The sequence below is a fragment of the Panthera uncia genome, chromosome C2, assembly GCF_023721935.1.
Source record: "Panthera uncia isolate 11264 chromosome C2, Puncia_PCG_1.0, whole genome shotgun sequence".
In the NCBI taxonomy this organism is placed as follows: domain Eukaryota; kingdom Metazoa; phylum Chordata; class Mammalia; order Carnivora; family Felidae; genus Panthera; species Panthera uncia.
In genome coordinates, this window is record NC_064810.1 from 121,947,850 (window position 1) to 121,971,979 (window position 24,130).

The following is a 24,130-nucleotide window of genomic DNA, read 5'->3' on the forward strand; positions in this document are numbered from 1 at the left end:
CTGTGCACTTGTAACCTGAGCATTATAATAATGTGCTTTGGAGTTATCTTATTTAATTTGCACAGGAAGTTTTCTCTGTCTTTCCTTTGTATTGCTGGGGAACTCCTACCATTCAGAACCATTTCTCTAGGTTTGCAGTTGAGATTGGCTGCACATTGGAATCACCTGGGGAGAGACTACCGACAAACTATGACACCTGAATCCCACCCTGGAGATTCTGATTTAAGCGGTCTGGGGCTTGAGCACCAAGTTTTCAAAGCTCCCCGGGAGATTCTAAAATGCAGCCAGGTAGGAAGACTTCAGTAACCGATTTAGGTAATGCTTCTCTTTCCCTTCTGCGCCCTACACAAAATCCTCGGATTATACCTATCATACTGTATCTGAATTTCAGAGCATATATCCATCTCCCTAACTAAACTTTGAGCATCTCCTTTCGTCCACCTCTGCATTTCTGGAGCCTGATGTAGGGCCTGACGCTTCGTGGGGATTTGAAAATGCTGAATACAAGGGTAAAATGTCATTAACAAACACGTACGGGGGTTCTCCAAATGCCAGGTGCTGCTGTGCTCAGCCAGGTCTGTAACCTGGAGAACAGGCTGACTAGTCTTGCAGCAAGAGTTCGCAGTCACGGCTTAACTGTGTGTATGGAGGGCAGCGTGCCTTGGCCACCTCGCCCCGGCCTCACTTTCACCAACTGCCTTAAGTATGTATTTCTGCGGTCTCCCGGACAAATGAGTTTCCAGGTGGCTGCGACCAGCACCTGCGACGCCAGAAAATGTTGAAAGAGCAATGAAGGTGCGCAGGCGCAGACCGCAAGCGCGGCGCACTCTGGTCTACGCGAATATAAGCCCCGCCTCCAGCTGCGAAGCCAACCGGGCCCTGGGCCCGCCTAGCCTCCCCCGGTTGCCGGAGGAAACAGCTAGCGGCGTTCGGAGGCGTAGCCGAGGCCCGCCCCTCACCGCGCTCCAGTTCGATTGGCTGGTCTCCCAAGGCGCGGTAACGGTCGCGGAGGCGGGGCCGGGGAGGGCTGAGCCGAGCCGGGCCGGGCCGGGCGCGCTGCTGGTGGGAGGCCGCGGCTGAGGAAGGTGAGTGGCTTAGGGGTATCGCGGAGGCATCGGTCGGAGCCCCTCCCGAAAGCACCGCTGAGATCGGCCGCCGCTGGTGCCGCCGAGTGGCCAGACCGACCCTTGTCAGGTCCCCCCAGAAAGCACACCAGTCACAAGTATACCAGTATAAGGACAAACGTGGTTCGAGCCCTGGCTCCCCGGCCCTTGCAGTCTTTGGCTGCTCATTTAACGTCTCCGCGCTTCAGCTTCTTCATTCGTAGCCTACAGCTGGTAATTCTTGCCTTACGTGGTGGTTGAGAAGGTAAAGTGAGGCACTAAGTGTAAGGCTTAGATTGATACTGGCGCGGGTATTGATACCTGGCGATCCGGGTTGCGGATAAGTCCTAGGTAATTTCCTCCATCTACACGAGTGGGCCAGGGCCGACCCGCTTCACTTGTCAGTGTCAGGTGTCTGAGAAGGGAGCAAAAGGAGAATACAAGAAGGGGTAGGTGAGTGGAACGGTTCGTTATGCTCATTCCAGGTTGGGAGGACCGCTGCCTCCCTGCGGAGTCTAATTTGATTCTGTTAAGAAAATTAGGTGGAAATGTCAGAAGGCTGAGATCCGTCACCTAGGGACCACACAGGAAAGGTTTCTACTACCACTTATTCTCTGACCATAATAATATTAAGCAGTGTGCAGGCATTACCCATATTGGTTCCAGTCTTCTGCATGAGTTTGTTTTTACTTTCTGTATTGCCAAGTGCACTCCGGCCTCCCTCCCCTACCCGCCCTACCACCCCCGCCCCTTGAGGAAGAGGTGGCTGACTAGGGTTTTGTCCACAGCTTCTGCTTCAAAGGCGGGAGAGGTGTGTTCTGGCCCTTTGTGTACCTTCTTCTGGGGCCGAATGATTGGGTGGAGATGACATCCAATCCCCACTCCCATTTCCTTATTTGTGGTAGATTCACTCCTTCCTAAGAAAATTAAGCAGCATGTTGGCATGTTTTTGGAGTAGAGACCAGAGACTTCCAAAGCATTTATCTAATACTGTATTTAATAGAGACCAGAGACTTCGAAAGCATTACGTGTTGCATTTATTGCAGTAATGTGAGATATTTGCTTTTGAGAAAGCTAATTACAGATTTTGACGTGACTCAATTGAGAAAGAATCATTACAGGCCATGGTTTGTTATTTACAGCTTTTCCCCCCAAAAGGGGTGAAAAACAAGTACATTTAACAAAAAAAATTTTTAATGTGTATTTTTGAGAGAGAGAGAGAGAGAATGAACAGGGGAGGAGCAGAGAGATAGGGAGACACAGAATCAGAAGCAGGCTCCAGGTTCTGAGCTGTCAGCACAGAGCCCGACGCGGGGCTCAAACTCACAAACTGGGAGATCATGACCTGAGCCGAAGTCGGACGCTTAACGGACTGAGCCACCCAGGCGCCCCTAAAAACAATTGTATTTCAATGGACAGTGCTTATTAGTGGGGCTTCAGACGTATGAAGGGTAAGTTAGCAAAGGGCTCTTGGAAATCTGGACAGTGCCAGAAGGTACAACTATGCTTTGCTTCTCTGCATTTGGCTTTTTATGCCGTGTACAAACCAATTGCTATCCTGCCTTCCCTAATCCCACAGTCTTTCTTTAGGTGTGTTATGACACTGAATAAAGCTATAGCTTCTGCTTTGGCCTTTGGGAAGCATTTGGTCTCTACCTGTGACTCAAGGTTCCAGGTCTATGTCCTGTCACAGCTTCTAATGGGGGAAAAGGCTGGTGCAAATATCAGCACATTATCGTGGGCCTCTGAAAAGGAGGGCTTGGTCACAGTGGAACTGAGGGGATCGTTTTTCTTCCTGACTTTGCCTTTTGTGGTTAGTGCTATTTGTCTATCTGAAAGTGCTTCATTTTAGTACGCTTTCAAATGAGAATGTTCTACCCTTGCGGCCAGAGGTCAGAATTAATGATAGGTGGTGATAGATTTGGACTCTAGGCTAAGGTGGCAGCATCGGAGTCCATCAGCTGTGGCTTCAGTTGTTCCCCCTTCAGTAGTTACCGGTACCATGGATACTTGCTTTGGGAATAACACAGGACCGTTCGTACTAGAAGGTCAAACATTTTAAGATTTTGGTTTTTTTATCTTTTTGAAATCTAGATGAAGATCCAGTTTCGGACGTGAGACTCACTGGGTGATCATTTCATTGAGATCAACTTGAACGACCAGGTGAAAAGCGCAAGAAGGACGTGCTATGACTGAGGTATGTCTGCTGTGACAGATAACTCTGGATGTTGGGAGGCCATGGAGAAGACCTGTTATTTATTGAATACGGTAATAGATACATTGCATATATTTCCTTTTGATCTCCTGATAATCTGGTCAGGTAGATATTTGAAACTCAGGTAAGGAAACTAAAGCCCAGAGAGGTTAAGTAAATACACTAACTCACATAGCTGGTCACCAACTCTAATCACCACCTCTGTTTTGCTATGAACCAGGTGCTGTTCTATTTTATTTCTATATTAACTCTCCTGATCTCCGTAACAACCCTATGAGCTAAGTACTTTGATTATACTCATTGTATGAAAATGAGATTGAGGAGGGGCACCTGGCTGGCTCAGTCGGTTAAGCATCCTACTTCAGCTTAGGTCATGATCTCAAGATTTGTGAGTTAGAGCCCAGCTTCGGGCTCTGTGCTGACAGCTCAGAGCCTGGAGCCTCCTTCAGATTCTGTGTCTCCCTCTCTCTCTTCCCCTTCCCCCTCTCTCAAAAATAAACATTAAAAAAAATTAAAAAAAAAAAAGAAAATGAGATTGAGGCACAGAGGTATTACTGCTTTCTTGGCTGTGTGGCAGAGTCCACGGTTTGAACCCAGGTAGCCTGGCTACCGAGGTATACCAGCTTTCTTTGGTTCATGTTTTGTTGCTTTTGTTTTTATTATTAGGAAAATTCTTTTATTATAAAATGAATTTTTATTATGAAGTCAAACAGAAAAGAACACAGGCCAAATGTGTAACTTAATGAATTATTTTTTAAAGTTATTATTTATTATTTTGAGAGAGCGAGAGAGCATGCATGTGCATGAATAGGAGGGGCAGAGAGAGAGAGAGAGAGAGAGAGAGAGAGAGAAAGAATCCCAAGTAGGCTCTTAGCTGACAGAGCTCAGTCTCAACACGGGGCTCAGTCACATGAACTATGAGATTATGACCTGAACCGAAATCATTAACAGACTGAGCTTCCCAGGCACCCCTAAAATTCGGTAATTTTATTAGGATGTGTCTTCTGGGTCAGTATTGTCAAGTATGTGATAGACTCTTTGCATGTGTGTAATTTCATATGTGTATATTCTTTTCATTTCAGGAAAGCTTTTTTTTTTTTTAAACAGCTTTGTTGAGATATATGTGATATATAATCTGCATATATTTAAAGTGTACTATTTGAGAGGCGCCTGGGTGGCCAGTCATTTGGCCGTCTGACTCTTGATTTCGGTTTAGGTCATGATCTCATGGTTTCGTGAGATCAAGCCGCGTGTCTGGCTTCACCCAGACAGTGTGGAGCCTGCTTGGGATTCTCTCTCTCCTCCTTTCTCTGACTCTCCGCCACTAACACATGCATGTGCGTGCTCTCTCTCAAAATAAATAAACTTCAAAAATGAAATAAAACTGTAGTCTCCCCTTCATCATCTCCCTTTATGAAAACAAAATAAAGTGTAGTATTTGTATTTGATAAGTTTTGACATACATATACACCTGTGAAACCATCACACAATTAGGATTGTGAATCTATCACCCCTAAAATTCCCTTGTTCCCCTTGGTAATCCATTTTTCTAGCCTCTCATTCCCCTAGCCACCATTGATCTACATTCTGTCAGTGTAGATTAGTTTTTGTTTCCTAGAATTTTATATAAATGGATTCAAACAGTATGTAGTCTTTATTTGTCTGGCTTCTTTTCCTCAGCATAAGTATTTTCAGGTTCATCTGTGTTGTTGCATGTATCAATAGTTTATTCCTTTTTATTGTTGAGAGATTCCATTGTATGCTTTTACCAGTTTTTGTATCCATTCAGCTATTGATTGGCATTTGAGTTGTTTCCAGTTCCTGGGTATTACAAGGACTTTTATATATAGGACTTGTGTAGTCATATGCTTTCATTTCTATCGGGTAAATGCCTAGGAATGGAACGGCTGGGTCTTAGGTGTCTATTTAACCTTTTCAGAAACTGCCAAAGTGTTATCCAAAGTAATTGTCCTAGGTGCACCTTGGGTGGCTCAGTTGGTTAAGTGTCCAGCTTCGACTTGGGTCATGATCTTAGGTTTGTGAGTTCGAGCCCCACGTCAAGACTGACCGCTCAGAGCCTGGAGCCTGCTTTGGATTCTGTGTCTCCTCTCTGTGTCCTTACCCTGCTCATGCTCTCTCTCTGTCTCAAAAATAAATAAACATTAAAAATAAAAACTGATTGTCCTATTTTACATGCCCATCAGCAGTGTATCAGAGTTCCATTTCCTTCCTATTCTCATAAACACTAGTATAGTTAGTCTTAGCCATTTAAATAGGTGTATTGTGGTTTCACCTTGTTGGTTTTAAAAATTTTATTTCCAGTGTAGTTAACGTACAGTGTTACATTAGTTCCAGGTTTACAATATAGTGATTCAACAGTTACACATATTACTCAGTGCTCGTCAAGTTAAGTGTACTTTTAATCCCCTTTACCTTTTACTCTCCCCCCACCCCACCCCCCCAACCAACCTCACCTCTGGGAACCATCTGTTTGTTCTCTATAGATAAGAGTCGGGTTTTTTTTTTGGTTTGTCTCTCTTTTTTTTTTTCCTTTGCTTGTTTATTTTGTTTCTTAAGTTCTATATACGAGTGAGTTCATATGGTATCTTTATTTCTCTGACTTATTTCACTTAGCATTATACCTACTAGGTTCATCCATGTTGTTGCAAATGGCAAGATTTTATTCACTTTTAATGGCCAACCAATATTCCATTAAATATATATACCACCTTTTCTTTATCCATTCATCTTACTTGGGTAAGACTTACTTGGGTAAGACTTGGGTAAACTTAGCCATAGTTTGGCTATTGTAAATAATGCTGCTATAGATATAGGGGTGCATATATCCTTTAAAACTAGTGTTTTCATATTCTTTGGATAAATACTCAGTAGTGTGATTACTGAATCATGGGGTAGTGCTGTTTTTAATTTTCTGAGGAATCACCATACTGTCTTTCATGGTGGCTGCACCAGTTTGCATTCCCACCAAAGTGCACAAGCATTCCTTTATCTCCGTATCCTCACCAACACTTGTTTGAGTTTTTTATTTTAGCTATTCTGAGAGGTGTGAAGTGATGTCTTATTGTGGTTTTGATTTGCATTTCCCTGATGATGAGTGAAACTGAGCATGTTTTTATGTGTCGGTTGGCTGTCAGTATGTCATCTTTGGAGAAATGTCTGTTGGTGTCTTCTGCCCATTTTTTACTCGGATTATTTGTTTATGAGTGTTTCATAAATGCTTTATATATTTTGGACACTAACCCTTTACCAGTTAGATCACCTGCAAATATCTTCTCCCATTAAGTAGGTCGGTTGTTTCCTTTGCTGTACAGAAGCTTTTTATTTTGATATAGTCCAAATAGTTTATTTTTGCTTTTGTTTCCCTTGCCTCAGGAGACCTATCTGGAAACATATCACTATGGCCAATGTCAGAGAAATTAATGCCTGTGCTTGTCTAGGATTTTTATGGTTTCAGGTCTCACATTTAGGTCCTTTACCCTTTAATCCATTCTGAGTGTATTTTTGTGGATGGTGTAAGAAAGTGGTCTAGGTTTCACTCTTTTGCATGTACCTGTCCCATTTTTCCCACACCATTTATTGAAGACACTCCCTTTTTCACATTGCATAGCCTTGCCTTCTTTGTCAAAGATTGATTGACCATATAACTACAGGTTTATTGCTGGATTTTCTACTCTATTCCATTGATCTATGTGTTTTTGTGCTAGTACTATACTGTTGTGTTGACTACAGCTTTGTAATATAACTTGAAGTATGGAATTGTGACACCTTCAGTTTTGTTTTTCTTTTTCAAGATTGCTTTGGCTATTCGGGGTCTTTTGCAGTTCCATACAAATTTTAAGATTGTTCTAGTTCTGTGAAAAGTGCTGTTGGTATTTTCATAGGGATTGCATTAAACCTGTGGATTGCCTTGGGTAGTGTAGACATTTTAACAATATTCTCCCACTCCATGAGCATGGAATATCTTTCCATTTCTTTGTGTTGTCTTCAGTGTCTTTCATCTGACAAGAGTTTTCAGGGTCAGGTCTTTCATTTGCTTAGTTAAGTTTATTTCTAGGTTTTTTATTATTTTTGATGTAATTGTAAATGGGGTTGTTTTCTTCATTTCTCTATCTGCTGCTTCATTATTAGCATATAGAAATGCAATGGATTTCTTTATAGTGATTTTTGTATCCTGCGACTACTGAATTCATCTATGAGTTCTAGTAATTTTTTGGTGGAGTCGCTAGGGTTTTCTTTTGATAGTATCATATTAGCTGGAAATAGTGAAATTTTTACTTCTTTGTTACGAATTTGGATGCTTTTTTATTTCTTTTTGTTGGCTGATTGCTTTGGGTAGGACTTCTCATACTATGTTGAATAAAAGTGGTGAGAGTGGACATCCTTATTCTTCCTGACTTTAGAGGAGAAGCTCTCAGTTTTTTCCCATTGAGTATGCTGTTAGCTATGGGTTTTTCATATATGGCCTTTATTATGTTGAGGAATATGTTCCTTCTAAACCTACTTTGTTGAGAGTTGTTATCATGAATGGATGTTGTACTTTGTCAAATGCTTTTTCTGCATCTATTGACCATGTGGTTTTCATCCTTTCTCTTGTTGATGTGGTATATCACATTGATTTGTGAATATTGAACTACCCTTGCATCCCAGGAATAAATCTCACTTTATTTTGGTGAATGTTTTTTTTTTTTAATGTTTGTTTATTTATTTTTGAGAGACAGAGTAGGGGAGGGGCAGAAAGAGAGGGAGATAGAGGATCCTAAGCAGGCTCCGTGCTGTCAGCTCAGAGCCTGATGCAGGGCTTGAACTCAAGAACCGTGAGATCATGACCTGGGCCGAAATCAAGAGTCAGACACTTAACCAACTGAGGCACTGAGACGCCCCTATTTTTTTATTTTATTTTATTTTTTAATTTTTTTAACATTTATTTATTTTTGAGACAGAGACAGAGCATGAACATGGGAGGGGCAGAGAGAGAGGGAGACACAGAATCAGAAGCAGGCTCCAGGCTCTGAGCTGTCAGCCCAGAGCCCGACACGGGGCTCGAACTCACAGACCGTGAGATCGTGACCTGAGCTGAAGTCGGACGCTCAACCGACTGAGCCACCCAGGCGCCCCTATTTTTTTTTTTTAATTCACTCTGTCACCCTATGTGTTTTGATTGATTTTAGTCCATTTATATTCAAAATATTTATTGATATGTCTTTATTGCCATTTTGTTACTTGTTTTGTGCTTGTTTTTGTAGTTTTTCTCTGATCTTCTCTTGTTCTCTTTCATGGTTTGTTGACTTTCTTTGATATACTTGGCTTCCTTTTTCTTTATCCTTTGCATATTTATTACTGGATTCTGGTTTATAGTTACCATTAGATTTGTATATAATGTCTTCTGTATATAGTAGTCTATATTAGGTTGATGTTTGCTTAAGTTTGAACTCATTGTTTACTCCTCCCCATGTTTTAAGTATACAGTGTTATATTTTACATCCTTTTATTAATCCCTTGAATTGTTTTTACAGAAATATTCATTTTTACTCCTTTTGTATTTTTTACTTTTCATACTCTTTCATTTCCACTCAGAGTCGTGTTTATTTGGTGTAGGGCTGGTTTAGTGGTCATGAACTTCTTTAGTTTTGATTCGTTTGAGAAAGTCTTCATTTTTCCTTCTTTTGTGAATTCTAGCCTTGCTGGATAGACTATTCTTGGCTGCATATTTTCCCTTCCAGCACTTTGAATGTATCATGCCACTCCCTTCTGGCATGCAGTTTCTACTGAAAAACTTGCTGAAAGCCTTGCAGGGTTTCCCTTGTATGTAAGTATCTTCTTTTCTCTTGCTGATTTAAAAATTTTTCTTTATCACTACTTTTTGCCCTTTTAATTACTATGTGTCTTGGTGTGGATCTTCTCAGATTGAATTTTTGGGGAAATCTCTGTGCCTCATGGATCTGGATATCTGTTTCCTTCCCCACATTAGTGAAGTTTAACCTGTTATGTTTTCAAATAAATTTTCTGCCCCCCTTTCTCTCTCTTCTTCTTGGATCCCTATAATGTGAATATTATTGTGCTTGATGGAGTCACTGAGTGCCCTGACTGTTCTCAATCTGCATATTGTGTTTTTCTCTCATTTGCTCAGTTTGGTTACTTCCATTACTCCATTACTTCCAGGTCATTAATTTGTTCCTCTGTTTTCTCTAGCCTGCTATTTATTCCATTTAGTGTATTTCTAATTTCATTTATTGAGTTCTTTATCTCTGAAGATGTTTGGTGGTTCTGTTTTTTTTTTTTTTTTTTTTCCTGTCTTTATTAAGGGTCTCACTGATGTCCTTCACTGTTCTCAAGTCCAGTGAGTATCTTCATTACTTTAAATTCTCTCTCAGGGATCTTATCTTATATCTGTTTCACTTAGGTCTTTTGCTGTGGTTTGGTCCTGTTCTTTCATTTGGAACCTATTTTCTGTCTCCTCATTTTGTCTGACTCTGTGTCTGTTTCTTTCTGTTTGGAAAGTCAGCTATATCTCTTGCTCTTGAGGTAATGGTCTTATGAAGAAAAGGTCTTGTAGTGTCATGTAGTGCAGTGTCCCCTGTTCTCTAGGACCTGGTGCTTCAGGGAGTGTCTCCTGTGTGTGTTGAGCGTGCTTTGCTGTTGAGTCCTGATTGCTTTTTCCTTCAATCTCATTGTTTGCAACGGCTCTCTTTGCCTCTTGTGGGCAGCGTTTGGTCCCTCACCAGGTTGGGCATTTTTTAACAAGGTGTGTGGTGCTCTGCTTGTGAAATGAGTCCTGCCACTGCTGCTGCTGTAGTCGAGGTCCTGCAAAACCCACAGATTGGGACATGTGCTGGTGAGGTTTGCACTGGTGTTCTGGGGGAGGGGACCCTCAGTGCTGGGACTGAGGCAAGCATGACTGGGAGGGGCAGATCCACTCAAGTTTGGTATGGGGGAGCGGTGCTGGTGTAAGCAGGTTAAGTGGTGAGTGTTAGCACCTGCATTGTTTCTGCTGAAAAATTAGCTGATAGCCTTATGGGGTTTTTCTTGTATGTAACTGTTAACTTCTGGTGCTTTTATTTATTTTTTTAAAGTTTATTTATTTTGAGAGAGAGAAAACACGAGTAGGAGAGAGGCAGAGAGAGAGAGAGAGAGAGAGAGAGATATGGAGGGAGGGAGGGAGGGAGGGAGGGAGAGAGAGAGAGAATCCCAAGCAGGCACCATGCTGTCAGTGTGGAGCCAGATGTGTGGCTTGATCCCATGAACCGTGAGATCATGACCTGAATCGAAATTAAGAGTCAGAAGCTTAACCAACTCACCCACCCAGGTGTCCCATTTTAGTGTATTAAAATTTTATTATTACTTTTTGTCATTTGAACTATTACGTATTTGGTGTGGACTTCCTTGAGTCCACTTTGTTAGGGGCTTTCTGTGCCATGGTCAGATGCTTTTTCTGCATCAATTTAGATGATCATGTGGTTTTTTTATCCTTTATTCCATTAATGCAGTCCATTACGTTAATTGTTTTTCATATGTTGAACTATTATTACATTCCAGGAATAACTCCCACTTGGTTGTGGGATTCTTTTAATATGCTGTTGAATTTGGTTTACCAGTATTTCGTTGAGGATAATTGCATCAATGTGCATAAGGAATGTTGGTCTTTAGTTTTCTTGTATTGTCTTCATCTGGCTTCAGTATTAGAATAATGCTAGCCTTTAAGAATGAATTAGGGGTTGGGGCGCCTGGGTGGCTCAGTCGGTTGAGCATCTGACTTCGGCTCAGGTCATGATCTTTTGGTTCACGTCAGGCTCTGCGCAGACGGCTCAGAGCCTAGAGTTTACTTTGAATTCTGTGTCTCCCTCTCTCTCTGTCCCTTCTCCACTGATGATCTGTCTCTCTCTCAAAATAACTATTTAAAAAAAATGAAAAAAAAAAGAATGAATTAGGGGTGCTTGGGTGGCTCAGTCGGTTAAGCATCTGACTCTTGATTTTGGTTCAGGTCATGATCTCACAGTGAGATCAAGCCCATGAGATCAAGCCCAGTGTCAGAATCTGTGCCGAGCATGGAGCCTACTTGAGAATCAATCTCTCTCTCTCTCTCTCTCTCTCTCTCTCTCTGTGTCTGTCTCTCTCTCTGTCTTCTCTCTCTCTCTCTAAACAAATAAATAAATACACATTAAAAAAAGAATGAATTAGGAAGTATTTATTCCCTTCTCTTCAGTATTTGGAAAAGTTAGAGAATAATTGGTGTTAGTTCTTTAAATGTTTGGTAGAATTCTTCAGTGAAGCCATCATTTCCAAGGCTTTGCTTTGTTGGGATTTTTCCCCTAAGTTTGTTTATTTTGAGAGAGAGAGAAAGAACTAACACAACCAGTAGAGGAGCAGAGAGAGAGAGAGGGAGAGAGAGAATCCCAAGCAGGCTCTACACTGTCAATACAGAGCCTGATACAGGGCTCAAACCCAGGAACTGTGAGGTCATGCCCTCAGCCAAAATCAAGAGTTGAATGCTTAACCGACTGAGCCACCCAGGTGCCCCTGTTGGGAGATTTTTGATTACTGAATCAATCTTCATGTAAATTATAGGTCTATTCAGATTTTCTGTTTCTTTGTATTGCTCTCTTAGAATTTTTATTTCTGTATAATTGTGATTAATGTCCCCACTTTCATTTATGATTTTAGTACTTTGAGTCTTCTCTCTTTTTTTGTGTCCATTTAGCTACAGGTTTGCCTATTTTGCTGATTTTTTTTTTTTCAAATAACTTTTTATTTCAGTGATTTTCCTCTATTGCTTTCCTTTACCCCAGCTCTAATCCTTATTATTTCCTTTCTTTTGCTAGCTTTTTGTTCTTCTTTTTCTAGTTCCTTAAGTTGTAAAGTTAGGTTGTTAATTTGAGATGGTTCTTTTTTTTTTTAATGTTTATTTTTGAGAGAGAGAGAGAGAGAGAGCAAGCGAGCATAAGCAGGGGAGGGGCAGAGAGAGAGGGAGACACAGAATCTGAAGCAGGCTCCAGGCTCTGAGCTGTCGGCACAGAGCCTGACTTGGGGCTCGAACCCACGAACTGCGAGATCATGACCTGAGCTGAAGTCAGATGCTCAACTGGCTGAGCCAGCCAGGTACCCCTGTTCTTGTTTTTTAATGTAAATGTTTATAACTATAAATTTCTCCCTTAGCGCTGCTTTCACTGAGTCCCATAAATTTTGGTATGTTCTATTTTTGTCCCCCCCCCCCCCCCTTTTTTTTTTTTTTTTAACCTATTTGATACACACAGTGTGGAGCTTGAACTCACAATCCTGAGATCGAGAGCTGCATGCTGTACCAACTGAGCCAGCCAGGTTCCCCAAATTTAGTGTATTTTGTTCAGCTTTCTTACTTGACTTTAGAGACAGAGCTGCCTACTCTATCGTTACCAAAAGTAGACTACCTATCTCATGAAATTTAGTCTTTTTTTTTAAACACTTTTATTTATTTTTTATTTTTTTTAATGTTTTTATTTTTGAGACACAGAGAGACAGAGCATGAGCAGGGCAGGGGCAGAGAGAGAGAGGGAGACACAGAATCTGAAGCAGGCTCCAGGCTCTGAGCTGTCAGCACAGAGCCCTATGTGGGGCTCGAACTCACGGACTGTGAGATCATGACCTGAATTGAAGTCGGACACTCATCCGACTGAGCCATCCAGGTGCCCCTCATGAAATTTAGTCTTAAATCTAGACATACTTATGTAAAACAACTTGTATGAAATAATGATCTGAGTAATTTGTAGAAAAAAATCTGAGCTAATATATGATGGTAAGATTAGTTTTGTTTAGCATACTTTTATTTAGTTTTTTAATGTTTATTTTTGAGAGAGAGAGAAACAGTGAGAGCAGGGGAGGGGCAGAGAGGGAGACACAGAATCCACAGTAGGCTCCAGGCTCTGAGCTGTCAGCACAGAGCCCGACGCAGGGCCGGAACTCACGAACCGTGAGATCATGACCTGAGCTGAAGTCGGATGCTTAACCGACTGAGCCACCCAGGCGCCCCTAGCATACTTTTATATAACAATAAGTACTACTAATCTATAAGTTTCTATATGCCAGGTTCTTGTTCTAAGTACTTTCTACATGTTGTATGACTTAATTTAATCTATGAGGTATATTACTGTGTTGTCTTTTACAAATGAAGAAAAAAATGCTCAAAGATGTTAATGAATTGTCTTTGTCATTTAATTTATTAGTTAAACTAGTAGTCACTCAGTGACTACTTCAGTAGTCACCATCTGACTCTGAATGCTGAACCTCTATACTTTATTCTTTATAGTGCTACAAGAACATTTAACAAGAGGACCTAATCTAGTCATGGGATCAGGGGAGATTTCCCTGAAGAAAGAAATCTGAGCCAGGATCTGAAGGTCAAGTATGAGTTAACTAAGTGAAGAACAGGCTAAGAGTAGCCAGGCCTTGAATATGGAGAGGAATGACATTTTGAAGATTTGAAAGAGGTCCAGTGTAGTAGTTAGGAAGCTTGTCAGAATATGTAGCTTCTCACTCTTGGGGGGATTATCTTACATCCTTATTTCTGAAATCCAAGGATGTATTCTTCCCACTTTAAAATTCTAGCTGGCTCTTTTTTTTTTTTCCTTTTATTTTTTTAATTTACATCCAAGTTAGTTACCATATAGTACAACAATGATTTCAGGAGTAGATTCCTTAATGCCCCTTACCTATTTAGCCCACCCCCTTTCCCACAACCCCTCTAGTAACCCTCTGTTTGTTGTCCATATTTAAGAGTCTCTTATGTTTTCTCTCCCTCCCCTGGCCGACTCTTGATGGTGATACAACAGGATGAACATAGTACCACCTCTGAGGTATTCCTGCCAGAAAATACTGAACCTGAATTTAATAAAGTCTCTAGATGTACAGTTTACAAGAAATATAGGGGGTAGAGATATATGTTAAATGACAAGAATACAGTAAGCCAAATCTGAAATAGGGGTAGTTTTACAGGATAGACCTATTTTTTCAACAAATAAATGCATGTCAAAAGAGAAAGGAGGGGGGATGGGACTGTTACAGATGAGAAAAAACTTTAGAGGCCTACATATGGACCTTCTTTGGATCCTGATTTGGAAAATAAAAAGACATTTTTTAAAACATGGGTTTATTATATTTTTTTATGTATTTCTGAAAATTTTTCTAACGAAAAGTTTAAAAACTAGCTGAAAGGTTTGTAAAGGCAGGAGGGATTAACATAGTGGGTGATTGAGTTGGTAAAAGAGACCAAAGTTGATGTCCAGCAGCAAAAGTGGCAGAATTTGAAAATTTATAACATGTTACTGAGTTTATCTGAAACTGGAAAGCTACACCCTGTAGACACATAAGGGTGATTGGTAAATTGTCTAGTTGGATTTCATTATCTGAAGCAGACCTAGAAGGGTAGAATTGTGCTTTGGAAGAAATACGACCTGGTAGCAAGGAGGCTTGCTTCTTTCCTAATCAATCTTGAGAAGATCATTTCACCAGATGGTTACCAGTATATGCTACACTGGTACAACTCTCCCGTATGCCTCCCTGCCAGCTACAAACAGCTAGAGATTTGGGATCAAACAATTTCCAAGGTCCTCTCAAGGTCTAAAAGTTCATGATGCTAATGAATGTGTGTGATTGTGCCTCTGGAAAGGAGGAATTCTACCTATATATCAACCAATACAAGAAAATTTTTTCCTATAGGATGATAGAGTCTTAGAAAACAAGAGGAAGTGATGGTAGAGTAGAGTAAATAAAAACTTTTTTGTCTCCCAAACAGAACCCTTCGCTGGTAGCCTCTGATCTATTTAGAAATAAAGACCACCTAAGAAAGTGGCACTGCATTTACCCTTGGCATTGGTCATGTGAATTGTTAGACTGACGTGTAACTTTCGGCCAGGCACATTTCTTTCAGTTTTGGGGAATCAGCTTACAAAAGATAACTTTATCAGCAGCATGTGCTTTGTACATTAGCTAGTTAATTGTGTGTATGTGTGTGTGTGTCAAACCTCATAATGTTTTATTTCTAGAAGAGAACATCATAAGATCAGGCTTATTCTTTTTTTACATTGATTTTTTTTTTTTTAATTTTAAGCAATCTCTACACCCAATGTGGGTCTTGAACTCAGGACCCAGAGATCAAGAGTTGCATGCTCTTCTGAGCCACCCAGGCATCCCCAAATTAGGGTTTATTCTAATCATTCTTTTGTTTTTTTAATTTTTATTTGAAAAATGTTTGTTTTTGAGAGACAGAGACACAGCATGAGCAGGGGAGGGGCAGAGGGAGAGGGAGATAAAGAATCCGAAGCAGGCTTCAGGCTCTGAGCTGTCAGTACAGAGCCTGTTAGGGGCTCAAACTCACGAACTGTGATGTGAGATCATGATTTGAGCTGAAGTTGAACACTTAACCAACTGAGCCACCCAGGTGCCCCTGTTCTAATCATTCTTAAAATCAGTTTTCTGACAAGTCATATGACTTTTGACACAGGAATGGCTTAAATTGCCAAAGAGTTATTGGTTCTTTGAAGTATAATTTCCTTTAACAACTATTGCATTTTTTCTTTTCTAATTTAGGCAACTCCAGTATTTTTTACTGCCAATCTACTTCTTCGGATTTTACTTAAGATACCAAATCTCCAGCAGCCCCTAAAGCCTAGGAGTCTAGTAAATCATCAAACAGACTCATGACTGAAAAACAGGTAAACTTAAAATATTTGAAGCCAGTGTTTCGTGAAGTACGTGCCAAAGAATACTGCATTTACAAATGTGAAAAATCTTTCTTAAAAGGGTTCTGTAATAAAATAACTTTGGGAAATGTTGGGTTAAAGATTATTTAATGATTTTGTTATTGTAAGACTTCACAATACTGTCCAAAGAGAGACTTTAGTATACAGTATTTCCTACTTATTTCACATTAGTCTCAGGAACAGTTCTTTAGTGTTTTGTACCACATACTTTAGAAAATGCCATTATTTTTCTTTTTTTTTTTTTTTTTTAAGAAAATGCCATTCTTACCTCTTTTCAGAATTTGCAGTTATTCTTTCCATTAAAAGAGGTATCCAGGAACAATATGTATAATTTGATCATTTAAAATGTGTGGCATTATTTACAGAGTACTTTGTTTTTGCGAGTCATAGTAGACATCCACTGAGATGCCCACCCAGAACTTTTGGCTCCTAAACATATCTTTTTTTTTTTTTTTTTTTAATGTTTATTTTTGAGAGAGACCGAGACAGAGCTTGAGTGGGGAAGGGGCAGACAGAGAGGGAGACACAGAATCGAAAGCAAGCTCCAGGCTCTGAGCTGTCAGCACAGAGCCCGACACGGGGCTGGAACTCAAGGACTGTGAGATGATGACCTGAGCCAAAGTCAGACACTCAACCAAATGAGCCACCCAGGCGCCCCTAAAACCGATATGTTTAATAATTTAAATTCTGGGTCATGAATCTTTGTGACCAGAAGACCTTAAAAAATAAGAAGGGAAAAGATTGTGGGAGGGCGGAGAAGTACAGAAAGGATAGAGAAGAGGAGGAAAGCAGTCAAAAGGAAAGATTTGGCACTGTTATTGATAATGCTATCATAGTTAGGGTAATTTGTTCCTTTTTTGTTTTGAGAAATTTCTTTAATATCTAGAGGGATTTGGATATGGAGACTAATCCATTTATGTGTATTTTGTCTGTTGCCTAAATTATTAATCTTTAAGCTATTAAAATATTTAATACTATTCCACCAATGAAAACTATTGTATAAATTCTATTTTTTCAAGCATTTTAACATTAAAAATTCACTCAAATTACCTTTTTAAATATACTTTAGTAACTTAAATGTTTGTTTATTTTGGGGGAGAGAGAGAGAGCGCGCGCGCGAGTGAGCAAGGGAGTGGCAGAGAGAGGGGGAGAGAGAATCCCAAGCAGGCTCCATGCTGTAAGCACAGAGCCTGATTCAGGGCTTGATCTCACAAATGATGAGATCATGACCTGAGCTGAAATCAAGAGTTGGACACTTAACTGACTGAGCCACCCAGGCACCCCTACTTTTAATAACTTAAAAAGCAAGTAAATCACCTCATACAGTGATTCCAAATTGATCACTGGATTTACATCAAAAGACTGTTATAAACTGTTAATGTCATGCATATAAATGTATAATTAAAAAATCTCTTTTCATTCTTTTTTAAAATTTTTTTAATGGTTATTTACTTTTGAGAGAGAGTGTGAGCGGGGGAAGGGCAGAGAGAGAAGGGGAGACACAGAATTTGAAACAAGCTCCAGGCTCTGAGCTGTCAGCGCAGAGGCTGAAGCGGGGCCTGAACCCACAAACTGTGAGATCATGACCTGAGCCGAAGTCAGATGCTTAGTTGACTGAGCCACCCAGATGCCCCATGCTCTTTTCATTCTTATCTGTATTGTATGTTCTTAATTACCTTTTTCTTCCCATTATTATGTTTTTATTTACATACTCTAGAAAGTCAGGGTTCCCCTCTTAGGTTTGTGTTGTAAATACATATTTAAGAATGAGGGATACAAAGCTTGAGAGTATCTTTCAGAGTGATTCTACTAGAATCAGTTACCTAGATGGACAGACTCCTTTTTATAATTAGACCTTGTCTATTATACAAGAGACTATTAAATTATTGGCTTTGACCAGTCAGATTTAAAAAAAAATTTTTGTGACCCTACTTATTAAGTGATACTTGTTTCTGAGTGACTCAAATTTAATTTACTATTCAGTTAATATGACCTAATTTGCAGCTGTTTCTTTTGAGTAGAGCCTGGTCCGGTTCAGTTAAACAAAAAAACTTGGGTCTATTTGGTTCACTGAAATTACAAGGTATTTTTTTGTTGGTGTTTTTGTTTTACTCTATCCATTAAGGCCTTATGTATGAGTATTCTGGAATTATATAATTATTTATGCTCATTTGCATTCTTTATAGTCTGCTAATTTTGCCAGAAATAAGTTTAATTTTACTTACTATATGTACATAAAAATTCATATTAAAAAACTTTGGAGAAAAAGTTCCATTATTCTGAAGACAAGGAAATTATGTTCAAGAGGGTGTTTGTTTTCTCTATATGTTAAAGTTGATTCTTTTCTCTCTTTGTAATCGTAGCAGGAAGAAGCAGAATGGGAAAGCATAAATGTGCTTTTGATGATGCATGGCTTAAAACCTTTATTACTAGTCAAAAGAACTGATCTTAAAGGTAATCAGATCCTATTCTTGCTCATTATGGTAAAAAATGTCTTTTTCCTTTCAAAACTTTTTATCCTAAAAATTTTTTTTTGCTTTTTATTTTTATTATCTGTGTTACATTCCATAAATGTAGATTTCATCATTTTTGATAAACAGTCATCACAGAAGATGAGGCAGAATTTGAAAACATTGATGGAAGAAACAACACGTCAGCAGAACATGATCCAGGAGCTCATAGAAACTAATCAGCAGCTTAAGTAAGAAAATGGAAAAATGTCTCTTTTGAATTGTTTGTATATAAGTGATATATGCATTCTAAAAATAATTGCCTTGAAAAGAATCCAGACCTTTAATTTTCTATTTTGACTAAATGTTAAGTTTAAATATTTTTATATTTTAATATTTTTAATAGATAATTCTTTCAGTAATAGCTTAGCTTAGGTGTGTAATAGTGTCCTATATTTCTTATATTGGTTTGTGTTACATGATGGAAATTTTAAGAATGCAAAGAAATTTTAGAAATTCATTATGTTGTTAGATGGGTATGTTTGTTGATGTGATTTAACTTTTATAACTAAGGGAAGGAATTGTGTGTTATTAGAAATGAACTTCAGCTAGAACAGAGCCGAGCAGCCGATCAGGAACAACGAGCTAATGACTTGGAACAAATTATGGAGTGTGTGAAATCCAAAATTGGTGAATTGGAGGATGAATCCATAAATAGGGTTAGCCAGCAACAGAATAAAATAAAAGATCTTCAAAAGGAGCATAAAGCTTTACAGGTATTAATTGTGTTTTCTTACATGATAATACTAAAACGGCTCATTAAGGTCACAGGTGACCTCTGTGTTGTTGCTTAATTCAGTGGACTTTATCTTATTGACCTATCACTGTTGCCTTCTTAAAATTCTTTCTTTGGTTTCCAGAATGTCCTCTCCTCTGGTTTTCCTTTTGGTCATTCTTCAGTTCCTTTGCTGGTTCTTATCTCTCTATCCTCTTAGTGCTGGGACTCCCCAGTACTCATTTCTTAGATCTTTTATATTTCCTATATATTCTGACTCAGATGTTCAGTCTAATTCATAGCATAAATTCATTTGTAATTTAAATCTGTAGCCCAGGCATCTTCCCTTAGTTCCAGACTGATACCTTGCAGCCTATTTGATATCTCTACTGGATGTCTAATAGATATCTAGAATTTTAAGTGTCTAAAAATGTATTCCTGGATTTCTTCCCAAAACTTTTAATTTTTTTTTTAGTCTCCACTCCGGTCCAAGTCACCTTCATTTCTCTTCTACCCCTCTGTTGGTCTCTCTTGTTTCCACCCTTGACTTTTTCAGTGTCTTTTTGAACATAGTAACTCAGAAGCCCCTAATGGCTTTCCTTTTTCTTTAGAGGAGAATCAAAAAGTCTTACCATGGCCTCTAAGGTCCTACATAATGTGGCTAGCTGTTACTTTCTGATTTCATCTAGTGTACTCCTTGCTTATTTCTACTCCAGCCACACTCATGTTCTTGTTCTTCCTTGAACATTTTCCTTGATCATCCTCACTTCAGGGCCTTTGTACATTTTGTTCTTTCTTTTCCCTTTGCCCTGCATGCTCTTCTCTCTCTCCTTTCTCAGTGTCACCAAGAGTTAGCTGCATGGCTTGTTCTCTCTGTCCTTTCTTGGATGTTACCATCTCTCAGGAATACCTTTCTTGACTACTTTACTTACAGTTGCCAATCCCATCCACCACACTTCATACTCCTTCCTTGATTTATGTTTTATCCATAGTTCTTACCGCTGTCCAATATCCTAACATACTATATATAAACAAATAGTTTTGTTTATATATTTCCCTGTGTTAGAATGTAAGCTCCATGAAGGCAAATATTTTTGTCTATTTTGTTTAGGCTAAAAGAGTACCTATTATTAGTAGGAGTAAATGCTCAAATATTTGTTACTGAATTAAATTTAATGTTTTTATGGAATATCCTTTGTGATTATTATAAGTTGTTTGGTTACTTTTCTTTTTATAAAAATAGCAGTATTTTAACACTGAATGCTTAATTTCCCAATTTTAAGAAATCGTTACTTTATTAAAAATTTTTTTTATTTTTTATTTATTTTTGAGAGCGAGATAAAGAGCGTGAGCCGGGGAGGGGCAGAAAGAGAGGGAGACAGAGAAACTGAAGCAGGCTCCAACTGTCAGTGCAGAGCCCGATGCAGGGCTCAAACTTACAAACTGTGAGATCATGACCTGAGTCGAAGTCAGACGCTCAAGCGACCAAGCCACCCAGGCGCCCCTATTTTATTTTATTTTTAACTGTTTATTTATTTATTTTGAGAGAGAGCACATGGGCGAGTGCAGGGAGGGGAAGAGAGAGAGGGAGAGAGGAATCCCAAGTAGGCTCCAAGCCCAGTGCTGAGCCCCATACAGGGCTCATGAGATCACGACCTGAGCCATAATCAAAAGTTGGCTGCTTAACCGACTGAGCTACCCAAGCACCCCTATTTGAGAGTCTCTTATGGTTTCCTCCCTCTCTGTTTTTATCTTCCTTTGTTTTTCCTTCCCTTTTGTTTCTTAAATTCCACATGTGAGTGAAATCATATGATGTTGGTCTTTCTCTGACTTATTTCGCTTAGCATAATACATTCTAGTTCCATCCACATTTTTGCAAATGGCAGGATTTCATTCTTTTTGATCACCAAGTAATATTCCATTGTATATATATATACCATATCTTTATTCATCAGTTGACAGACATTTTGGCTCCTTTCATAATTTGGCTATTGTTGATAGCGCTGCTATAAACACTGGGCTACACATGCCCCTTCGAATCAGCATTTTTGTATCCTAGTAGTGTAATTGCACTAATTTTTGAGGAACCTCCCTACTGTTTTCCAGAGTGGCTGTACCGGTTTGCATTCTCACCAACAATGCAAAAGAGATCCTCTTTCTCCGCATCCTTGCCAACATCTGTTGTTGCCTGAGTTGTTAACGTTAGTCATTATGACAGGTGTAAGGTGGTATCTCATTGTGATCTTGATCTTTATTGTACTTGTTGATGTTGATCTTTTTTGTACTTGGGCTGATTTGTGCCCCAGTATGTACTCTATTCTGGAGAATGTATCATGCGTACTTGTGAAGAATGTGTATTCCAATGCTTTAGGATGAAATGTTCTGAATGTATGTAAAGTCCATCTAGTCCAGTGTATCATTCAAGCCATTGTTTCCTTGGTTTTCTGTTTAGATGATCTGTCCATTGCTGTAAGTGGGGGTGTTGAAGTCCCCTACTGTTATGGTATCATTATCACTGAGTTTCTGTATGTTTGTGATTGGTTTATATGTTTGGGTGCTCCACATTGGCATAGATGTTTATAATTGTTAGGTCTTCTTGGTGGATAGACCCCTTAATTATGCTATAAAGCCCTTCTTCATCTTGTTACAATGTTTATTTTAAAATCTAGATTGTCTAAGTATGGCTACTCCATGATAGATGGTTCTCCATCCCATTACTTTCAATCTGAAGGTGTCTTTGGGTCTAAAATGGGTCTCTTGTAAACAGGATATAGATGGATCTTGTTTCCTTATCCATTTTCTTACCCTATGTCTTTTGATTGGAGCATTGAGTCCATTGACATTTAGAGTGAGTACTGAAAGATATTAATTATTGCCATTGTGTTGCATATAGAGTTGGGAGTTTCTGGTGGTGGTCTGTAGACCTAAACTTTTTTAAAGTCAGCAAGACATGCAGAATACATTACTGGGTTATATGTACTAAAATCTAAATAGGGAGGAAAGAGATAGGAAGGAAATGGACATTTCATGTGGCACAGGCTATTAAAATTGTTCTTGGTGGGAGATTGTGTGCTGTGTGAATGGAGGTCTAGTTCTTGGGTTCCCCATGAAAGATTTATATAAGAATCTGCACTCCAATAAAGACAGCCAGAAGAAAGTAGCAAGCACAAAGCAGTTTATTAAATAGGACAATATGCTGTCAAGATGGGACAGCGGGCAGGCCCAAGGTGGCAATGGCACTGGAGTTAGGGCTATCTTTTCTTTTTATGGTTGCATAGGTTACGGGTAGTGGCTAGAGTGGTCTCTGACTGAGGTTTCCGGTCATTTAAGGGACTCCTCCAATAGAGAGGGGAAGTTTTTGGTCCTACAGGGTGCTTGCCAGAACTGTCATGGCTGTTTTCCCTTACGGGAGTGAGGGGTGCTGAAACTGCAGTTAAAATATAGTATAATGAAGTTCTAGGTTATTGCAGGCCACAGACTCACAAGGAGAGCACCTGCTATTCTTGATCTGATAGCCCTGGAAGGTGGGGAAACTGGAAGCACTGTTTACCACCATCCTTACCTCCAGCTCATATCTAACTACCCTATCAAAATCATTGATATCTAATCATCTTTCACTGAACATAATTATTTCAAGATTCATTCATGTTGCTGGTTGTATCAATAGTTTATTACTTTTTATTACTGACAAGTATTCCATTGTGTGGATATACCACAGTGTATTGACCTGTTAGTGTGTATTTGAGTTGTTTCTAATTTCTGACTATTAAAAATAGAGCTCATGAATATTTGTGTTCAAGTGTTTCTGTGGACATAGGCTTTCATTTCTCTTTGGTAGATATCTAAGACTAGAATTGCTGAGTTGTATGGTAAGCATATATTTAACTTTGTAAGAAACTGCCTGTGACTTGTCTTCATTTTTTTGGTAGTTTGCAAAGAGCTTAAGTTCTAAATTTTGATGAAGTTTAATTCTATCAGGTTTTTAAAAAATAGCTTATGCTTTTGGTTTGTATCTTAAAAAATGATTCCTAGCTCAAGGTTATAATATCTAATTGTTATACCACCATTTTTTAGAAAGAGTATCCTGCCTCTGCCACATTGCCTTTGTACTTTTAGCCGAAATGAATTGTTGTATGTGTAGCTCTACTTCTGGACACTGGTTTCATTAATGTATGTATCTGTCTTAACGGAAGTACCACACTGTTTTGATTATGGTCAATCTTGTAATCAGGCACTGTAAGTCTCCTACATTTTTCTTTGTCAATGTTGTGTTCACTATTTTAGGTCTTTTGCATTTCTTTGTGAATTTTCTAATTGTTGATTTCCAGAAAAAAAGCCTGCTGGGATTGAATACATAGATCAATTTGGGGAGAACGGCATCTTAACAGTATTGAATGTTATGATCCATGAACATGCTGTTTCTATTTGTTTAAGTCTTTAATTTCTCTCAGCAGTGTTTTGTAATTTGGGGTACTCTGGCCTTTCACATATTTTATCAGATTTAGCTCTGAGTATCCAATATTTTAATGGTATTGTAGATGATTGTATTGTAGATAGATGTAGATGACTGTTTACTAAAAAATAAAATCTTAAAAAAATAAAAATAAAAAATTTAATCTCTACACCTACCTTGGGTCTCAAGCTCACAACCCTGAGATCGAGTTGCACACATTTCCGATGGAGACAGCCAGACACCCCGATTTTCTGTTTAATTTATTAATGTTCATTGCTAGTTTATAGAGATAAATTGATTTTCGCCCTTTTTTTGTTGTATATCATCATACAGAATATAAAACTTAACCATTCTAAAGTATACAATTGAGTAGCATTAAGTACAT

General features: G+C 39.1%; 1 protein-coding gene across 3 annotated transcripts in view; it reads left to right on the forward strand.

The window, feature by feature from the left end:
- Positions 1-964: 964 nt before the first annotated feature.
- The window catches only part of CEP70 (centrosomal protein 70), a 70,210-nt gene continuing 47,044 nt past the window's right edge, over positions 965-24,130 (forward strand). The window contains exons 1-8 of one of the 3 annotated variants that reach the window (XM_049628754.1): positions 965-1,085; positions 3,198-3,300; positions 13,616-13,706; positions 14,139-14,162; positions 15,895-16,019; positions 18,431-18,521; positions 18,645-18,768; positions 19,113-19,293. In XM_049628754.1, coding sequence (XP_049484711.1) covers positions 16,005-16,019; positions 18,431-18,521; positions 18,645-18,768; positions 19,113-19,293 — 411 coding nt within the window. In that variant the 5' untranslated portion in view covers positions 965-1,085; positions 3,198-3,300; positions 13,616-13,706; positions 14,139-14,162; positions 15,895-16,004. The remainder of the gene's footprint in view (positions 1,086-3,197; positions 3,301-13,615; positions 13,707-14,138; positions 14,163-15,894; positions 16,020-18,430; positions 18,522-18,644; positions 18,769-19,112; positions 19,294-24,130) is intronic. The other 2 variants (XM_049628753.1, XM_049628755.1) reach the window with 2 other exon arrangements.